Consider the following 8,935-nt stretch of genomic DNA (forward strand, 5'->3'; position numbering starts at 1 on the left):
TCTGATGAAAAAAATAATTGCAACTGATATGCTCCCTTATATAGAATCAAGTACAGAATTCCATTTTTTTTATCGTTGCATAAAATTTTACCGTTGATATTCTATTTGAAGAGTAGAAGAATAAAGTGGCACACACACAAAGCAATCAATTTTATTTATAAAATATTTTTAAAAGTAATTTTTAATTCAAAATCTAAGAAATCTTGTAACAATTAAATTATTATTTTTTTAATTTTACTCATTGATTAACACACAAGTATTTAATGTAATTATTTAATTATTGAAATTTAAAAGTAAAAATAAAATTAATTTTTTTTAAGATGCATGAAACAATTAAAAATATTTTATAATAAAAATAGGAGAGAATATTAAAAAAAAAAGATAGGAGAGGTTATATATATATATATATATATAAAGAAAAGTCTGAATAAAACAAAAAACTCAATGTTGAACTGCGCTTTATGTCAAAACAAATTAAAGTCCCGAGTGAACATCATCGAGGATCTCCAGTCCACTCTTGCTTGGAGAAGTAGTGCGTGTGATGTGAACACCAGGCAAGGCAAGGCAAGACAAGACGAGACCACTGCCCTGCTTTCCGTAATTTTGAAATACTTTGGGCTTAGGCCCTCCTTTCCCATTAGCGCTAGCACAGGCCCAATAATCGAACATGTAAATTACGGACGGTGACGGCGAATATTTAAAAAAAAAAAATTCTGGAGGGAAAAAGGGGAGGGTGGGGCGGAACCAGGGGGGGAAAAACGCGGAGGAAACTCTAAAACCCTAGTAGGCGGCAATACGGTTATAAAAGCCCCCGACTTCCATTTCCTGGTTTGCGCTTGCTGTTTCAGCTCCCTTTCACTCCCTCAACCCTTCGAGCTAGTGCTTCCTTCGCTGTTACTGCTAATGGAGTTCTGGGGTATTCCCCTCTTTCCTTGCTTCTCTTTTCACCATTTATTTTTTTCCATGCCCTGCATTCGTTCATTTCCTTCTTTTCTTTGCATTTCATTTATCTGGTTCTCATTCATTCTATCGGTCCGTTGCTGTGTCTGTGGACCGCTCTGTCTATTAAATGACATGCTCATATGTCTTGCGCACGTCTAGCTGTGTTTGATGTTTGTGTGAAACATTTTACCTGTCTGAAATCAACTTTCTCCAAGTTTGATGTGAGGACGCTATGCCTATATTCATAATGTCGTCTAAAACGACAGTTTATCATCCCTTCATGGCTAGCCGTTTCGTTCTTCGGAGTCTCCATGTCATATTTCTGTTGGTCAAATATTATTTCTCTTTATTGGGGAAGTGCTGTTTTGACTTCATCTAACATCTGGGAAACACAGGTGTTGAGGTTAAGACTGGGGAGCCTGTTAAAGTTGATCCTCAAGATTTTGATGCCTACATACATCTTTCTCAGGTTAGAACTTTGTTGTTGATCAATTCGACATTGCTGGTCTTCGACGAAACCTCCTGACATACTGTCTTGCAGGCTGCTCTCGGTGAGACGAAGAAGGACAAGGGAGCTGAACCTGTGGTTCTTTACTTAAAATTTGATGACCAGAAATTTGTTTTGGGAACCCTTTCAAGGGATAATTTCCCCCAGATATCGTTTGACTTAGTTCTGGAAAAGGAGTTTGAGCTCTCCCACAATTCAAAAAATGGGAGCGTCTTTTTCTGTGGATATAAAGCTGAGCTTCCTGATGAAGGATATCCTTTACAATTCACATCGTTTTTTGGTTTTAAATTTGGGAATTTTCTTCCCGCCCAATTCTTTGGTACCTTCTGCATTATTGATCATTGGGTGGTCAACAGCCATCCCATTTAACGGGTATCAAAATCAGAATTAGAATTATATTTCCTGGTGGTGATTCTAAGGATATAGCACTAAAGGTTATCAATGGCTTGGCATATAAATACTATAACTTCTCTCAATTTTCCTTTACATATGATGTGTTTGTGGTGGCACGGGTGATGACTTTGACGACTTATCTGGTGAGTGTCGTTGTGTCGAATTCTTTTTAGTTATTATTTTTATATTAACTTATTAAGTTGGCTGATCAAACATGTACGTTTGTTTGACATGGACAGACAGTGAAGAGGATGTGGATGTCCCAGTGATAACAAAAGACAATGGTGTTTGCTTGCTTTAATTCTGAAATTATTTTTAGCTATACCTTTAGTAATCATGGCGACTAACTGCTGTTCTCTTTTAGGAAAACCTGATACTAAGGTTGCTGCATTGAAAAGAAATGATGCAGTTAATGATGTCAAAAAGCAAGGCAAGGTTGATCCAAAGAAGGATGAAGATGATGATGATTCTGAAGATAATGAGGATGATGAATCTGATGATGAAGGAGGTTCTGATGAGGTATGTAAAGTAGTGTGGGTTTAATTAGTATTTCATTCTTTTCTATAGCCAGATGTAATATGCTTTCGCTACAAGCCTGCATGTACAAAAATGATAGACAGAGATACTTTGGGGTCTTATTTGTCTCCATTTTTTGTTCTTCCGGGCTAAGTTAAACATTGATTTGGTATTGTAAGTTGTGTCATGATTATCTTGCTGAGGATCTCTTGACACCTGCCAATTTTCCTCATCATAGGATATGATGGATGCTGATAGCGATAGTGATGATGAGAGCGAGGATGATGGAGATGATGAGGAGACTCCCAAGAAGAAGGTAAGCGTTGTATGGTTATGCTTGAAATGCCCATTTTGTTATGAAAATTTTGTTTGGATGCAATGAAGCATGCTGGAAGAGTATGATTGTATGTTTTGAAGGTGGATCTGAGCAAGAAGAGACCCAATAATTCTGCATCCAAAACTCCAGTTTCTGCCAAGAAAGCTAAATCTGGTACTCCTGAAAAGAGTGGTGAGGCTCTTATTTAGTTTTGTTCCCCGGGGATTTCTGATTGTACTTGTTTTTCCATTTCATGGATGGCTTATTAATGCTTCATGTATGTGTTCATTTCCTGGGCTTTGTGTTTCCATAGATGCCATAAAATTTAAATAAGTGTGGCTTTGCCAGTTCAAATCATTTTCGTCATGTGATTATCACATTTTTCTATTATATAATTGATTTTGAAGACTGATATTTTGTTATAGATGCTAAAAAAGGTGGTCATACCGCAACTCCTCACCCAATGAAGAAGGGGGGAAAAACTCCTAACAGTGAAGCCAAGGAGCCCAAGTCTGGCGGGCAATTGTCCTGCAAATCTTGCAACAAGTATGTTTTCTTCACCCCCAAGGTATCATTGTATTGTTTTAGACTTGGTCTAACTTTTGCCGTGATTTGTCCAGGTCTTTCAACTCTGAAAGTGGTCTGCAACAGCATAACAAGGCCAAGCATGGTGGTCAGTGACAGCGAGTACCAACTGTTTCATGTATTTTTTTTTCCCCTTTTCCAGATGCATTATCATGAACATCCTAAAGACGTTATTCCGAATTTTGGCATTGTAAAGTCAACCTTTCAGGGAGTTTAGTTTGATTGGTGGGAGCCACTTAGACCAGCTTGAAAGTTTTGTCTGGCGTTGCTGAGAGTGCTTCAGAGTCTTGAGTTATAGCTTGTTTTACGAGTTAATATTGTCATACCATTTATTAAGTTCAATGTAGTTGGTTTCCAAATTTGAGCTTGATATTTGTGTCTTTCTTCAGTCGGCGTTTATAACAAGAGGTTGGGGGCAAATTTTTTGGCTTGAGGTGAAAGGCCTTTGACTTGGGTTTAAGTCTTCTGGGGGGTGTAAACTTTCTGACTTGATATGTAAGTGCTTTTGGCTTGGGTGCAAGTACTTTTGGTTTAGATAATTACATTTAATATCTAATGAATTACATGTAAATTAAACACACAAGGAAAATGTTATTGTCAATCCTCCAAAATTATATGAAAATGATTATAGATTATATGTAAATTAATATAGGAAAAAAATTTGTGAGTATGCCTAAAGAATAATTTAAATATAATTTTTAGTGGATTATATGTAAATCAAACACAAAGAGCACCCCTGTCAATATTTTAAAATTACATAAAAATAATTATGGATTATATGTAAATTAATATATGAAGAAATTCATGAGCATGACTAAGGAATAATTAAAGATTATATATAAATCAAATACATAAGAAGCACATCCTTATTAATGCTCTTTAATTATACAAAAATGATTACGTATTACATGTAAATTAACATATGAACAAATTCACGAGCATGCCTCAAGAATAATTTACATGTAATATTTAGTAAATTATATGTAAATCATTGTTAGTGTCTTTGAATTATATGAAAATGATTATGAATTACGTGAAAATAATTAAGCCAGAAGCTTTACACTTTAAATTAGATTTCTTGCACTCAAGGCAAAAAGCTTTGCACTTAAACTATATTCTTTGCACCTAAATCATACCCCTTGTACCCCAAGCTATAACAAGTGCACCTTAAGCTAAAAACATTTTTCTTAAATTTTAAATTGAATTATAAATGCCATACTTTTTAGCAATTATTGTGCTTGATAGTTACTGAGCAATCTAATACTTATACTTTGCCAAATAAAAACAATGTCATAAATTTGGGTTAGAAAACAAGAAGAAGAAACCAGTTCCTATTAAGTGGTAATAAAAAAAGAGGACTCATTATTTGGCCTTGTAAGTTGTGCCACAACATCAACTAAAAAGAAGAAACCAACATCAGATGCAATGATCTATTACAGTATCACCACAATCAAAATGCTGGCCATAAACTAATAAATTGTTGTTAACTAGACTTGAATTAGGAACTGTCTTTGGTTGATACATTTGTTATTTAACTGACAGTAGTAGAATCAAAATCAATAGAATGAGCTATGGGAATTAACAAAAATTTCACATAACCACAAACATCAACTTACAAGTGCAGTCTAGAGAAGCAATATTATGAAGAGTTATCTAAAATCTCCTAAGTTGAAAAATACATACTTCTTGAAATGTCAGCAAATATGTCATTTAGTTATTCATTAAACTAGGAATACAAAGCATCAACATAACCCAAATAATAACAGTACAAATGGCTAATACACCAATTTAACTTGATTTCCAAGATCTAAACTAAAATAGAATAAGTCATAACTAGAAGAGAGAAGGTTGGTTATTTACAAGAGAATAGGTTTAAGGCCTTTATTAAGCAATAATTTAATAGGTAAGTAAGTAACTAACTTGGCAACAAATATATGAATATAAAATTCAAGAAGGGATCACATAATGTAGATTACATATTCACTAATTCAATTTCAAATCATAGATATTAGGAATGAAAGAAAAGGCAACACTAACGATGGCCAATAAAGCTATTGTCCAACACTTGACCTCTGCATTTAAAAGAAATCTATTTGACACTCACAAAAGAAATTGGCATATAATAAATCAATTAAACCAAAGATGAAATGAGTTTATATCAGTATTTAGCTCATTACCAACTTACACCTTCCTGCAACTCATTTTGCAATCTACAAGGTTCATTCAAGTAAAACATTAATCAAAGAGTAATAGACCAAGTACCATTTTTAATTTTTTAGAAGTTAAAGTAAAGCATTGATTATTCTCTTGCAAATTCAGCGAAATATAATTGCAAATAAATAAATGAGAATAAATGAATTTGTCTTTAACTACCTTACATTCAGCCAACCTCATTACCACTTGTGATGCCTTTTTTTTTTTCATGAAATATAATTATATGATAGAAGTTAAAATCCATTAGCAACAAACTATACAAAATACAAAATTATAAAGTATTTTTGTTATTATAAAAACACAGTGTTCATTATTCAATGTTGGTTGCTGCCAATACTAAAATTTTCTATCTAGAGCTGAATGCTGGGATCATGAATTTTGAACAGAGGATTCTAGATCTTGCAATATAGGATCTACATTAAAAACTAATCTTTGACATTAGTCTCCCATATTTGGAAGCTAAGTTCCAAGGGCAAAAAATGGAACAAAAAATCAATTGAATTTTGACCACTGAGATTATAGTTGGTAAAAAACAAAGCATTTTAGTGGTTGATTACAATAGGTTCTGTGCTTAGTTAGCTTTAGAAGTGACAAGAGAATGAAGAAAACAAGTAAGCTTTCTTTCTCGTTATTAAATAGTTAAATCTTGAACAGAATACCAAATCAAAAAGTTTATCAATCAAGAAATTTTCCTAAATCTTTAAATTCTAGGATCACTGACATATTCACTTGCCACAAGAACATTTCAGATTATCACCACATTCCCCTACTAGGTCAATGGGTATAATATAAGCAATGGCCAACCAACAACAATAGTTAAGAAATGGAGGGTGAAATAGTTGACCTTAAGATCCTTCCTAAGTTGCCACATGCCAAAAATAAAAAATAAAAGATGGCAGGGGTAATTAAAGAAAGCACAAAGTGATTGGGTTGGTAGGCAAACAAAACATGACCCACAGTTGAGTGCAAGATATAAATTCAAATAAGGTAAATGTAAAACAAAAGTAACACAACACAATTTGCCTTTGTTCAGGCTTAAATTTTGAGCCGCAAAATTAGTTCTAAAAGAGTATAATTGTTTTTGCCATTTTAAGAACCTGCTTATGCCAAATTGTCTACTTACCTGACTTTCTCTTAGCCAATACTATGCATATGATGTATTTCCTCCAGCCCTCTATATAAGGTTGTTGAGACATGTTTCACATGCTTTAATTTTAAGAAAGGTTATTATGTTACTTTAGTTGTCAAAAAAAGAAATTTTAACTTTCCAAATATACCCTTATTAATTAGAAGAAGATGATGAATCATATTGTTATTTGTGCAAATATTTTTTCAAGTTCAAGGGTAAAATTCAAAATTTTTTTTATCTCTTTTGTTTGGTACCTTATAATTAGGACCACTTTTTGTTTTTGTAAAATACCTTATACATAGAACAAAGTAGTATATTCATTATAATGAACTAAAGTATTGGAATTGGTTAAGATGGACAAAAGGACCCATAAAATTAGTCATATATAGAGTTGTTACTGATTCAATTTTAAAGGTTTAAAGGCAAAGAAGAGCTTAAAATCCAATCAAACTTTGTTATTCATAAATATAAACATAATTATCAAGAAGAAATTATCAGAACATGAAAACTACATAACAAGATTTTAACCAAGCCACTATCTCCTACTCAGCATTTGCAAATCGAAGAAGTCCACCAAATCATTTGTACCTTCTTCCATTCCATATATATGTGTAAAGTAATTGCACACCATTGCAATAACAACAGGGCACCAATAAGATAGATGGAAGCTTACCTTCAGCTTCAGGAGAGGCTTCGAGTTCAAGCACTAGCAGGAGAGGCTTCAGCCTTCTAGTTTTCCTCTTCCTTGACCATGATGCAGGAGAAGTAAATAAGTCAATTGATGATAGATGACGTAAAGGCAGGTGGAATATGATGGCACAACTAAGCAAGATTTCTAAAGAAAGACCCCAATAGCCTTAACATCTACTACCAACAATAGTAGGTGGAGGCGAGGTTGCCTTTTCGGCTTTTGCTTGTTTTGTAACTTCCTTATCCTCTTCCATCTCAGATTCCCAGAGAATTACAATAGTAAATCTCAATGATATTTTGTTGTTTTGCAGAGAGTTCAAGGCAGATTATGTGCAATGGCATGAACGACGGTAAATGTGAGTTCGAGAGTGATTAATGACAATGAAAGTGAAATGGAAAAGGAGGAAGACGATGGCTTGGAGAAGTAGGGGCATTAACAATCGTTTTCGATCTGTATTGTTTTCTCTCAGGACATTTTGATCCATTTCCTTAAACCTTTTTTGAATAAAATAATAAGTTTGGTCCTTCAAGATGATTGGTCCCTGGGACTAATTTGCTTTCTAACTTGATCATTTTTTTTACTAATTTTTCCTTTTAATAATGCAAATGGTAAGTTGGAATTGCATGGTTTTTCTTTCTTTTTTTCTGTTTCTTTTCTTTTTTTTTCTTTGCATAAGTTGCATGGTTTTTCTGATATTGAAAAAATTGGTTTTCACTTGCCACTTATATTACTATTACGTCTGGCTCTCTGTTACTAGCTAATAGTTTGATTCTAAAGTGTTCATCCTTCATAGCCATGTGAATGTTCCATGAATCAAAATTCATTTACTTGGGAATATAGGATGTAACACCCTCAAAAATACAAATCAATTTTTCGCAAATTATTAAAATCATTATCGTGGTAGAAAATTTTCTTACCATGATACATCCAAGACATAACACAAGTCTTAAAATATTCAAAAAGGCAATTAAAACCATGAGGGACAGACATAATCCTCATGGCATGATATTCAAATCAGATCATAAATCAAGAGGGACAGATATAATCCTCTTGGTCATATAAATACTTTTAATAAAAAGGATTTGTGTTTACATGCTTCACAAAGAAGATATATCCTAAGTTGGCACAAGATACATTGTATAATCCAAAATAAGAGGCAACGTAAAAGATGGTGTCTCATACACCATAGTTACACCTCTGGTGCTTTCTCGACCGGACTCACTCCTGTAAAAATATTAACCACGGGGAATGAGACTTAAAAGTTTCAGTAACCAAAAATTAATATGTAATGATGCATGCGATTGTAACTAATCATGCGATTGCTAAGTGGTCATATAAAACATTTAACCGAACAATATTTTCAAACAAACCGAACAAGTATTTAATTTGCATGACTGCACTTTATATCCTCCTTTCGCCATGCTCGGACGCCAAATCACCCGGCCAAAGGTAAGTTGGATCAAGCGACACGCCACTTATTGGGTCCAATGAGGGCTTACCACGTGGTAATAATTAATCAAACAGAAATTCCCATTAACACCATACATTAAAATATCCTGACAAGTCATGCATCATTCAAATATCCAAACGGAATATATCCGAACAATAATATCTCATCATGATAAACAAAAATAAATTTTT

At 33.6% G+C, this 8,935-nt stretch overlaps 1 protein-coding gene across 1 annotated transcript; it reads left to right on the plus strand.

Annotated features, from left to right (window-relative positions):
- Window positions 1-745: 745 nt before the first annotated feature.
- On the plus strand, window positions 746-3,693 carry LOC129315907 (histone deacetylase HDT1-like). Its single transcript, XM_054960060.1, has 10 exons — window positions 746-916; window positions 1,338-1,411; window positions 1,484-1,701; window positions 1,961-1,986; window positions 2,083-2,127; window positions 2,208-2,362; window positions 2,598-2,675; window positions 2,777-2,867; window positions 3,101-3,221; window positions 3,296-3,693. Exons 1-10 carry the CDS (start codon window positions 904-906, stop codon window positions 3,354-3,356), a joined length of 882 nt encoding a protein of 293 aa, XP_054816035.1. The 5' UTR covers window positions 746-903; the 3' UTR covers window positions 3,357-3,693.
- The last annotated feature ends 5,242 nt before the right edge of the window (window positions 3,694-8,935 follow it).

The sequence above is a fragment of the Prosopis cineraria genome, unplaced genomic scaffold, assembly GCF_029017545.1.
Source record: "Prosopis cineraria cultivar Desert tree isolate PC_DT_omini unplaced genomic scaffold, ASM2901754v1 PC7, whole genome shotgun sequence".
Taxonomy (NCBI): Eukaryota; Viridiplantae; Streptophyta; class Magnoliopsida; order Fabales; family Fabaceae; genus Prosopis; species Prosopis cineraria.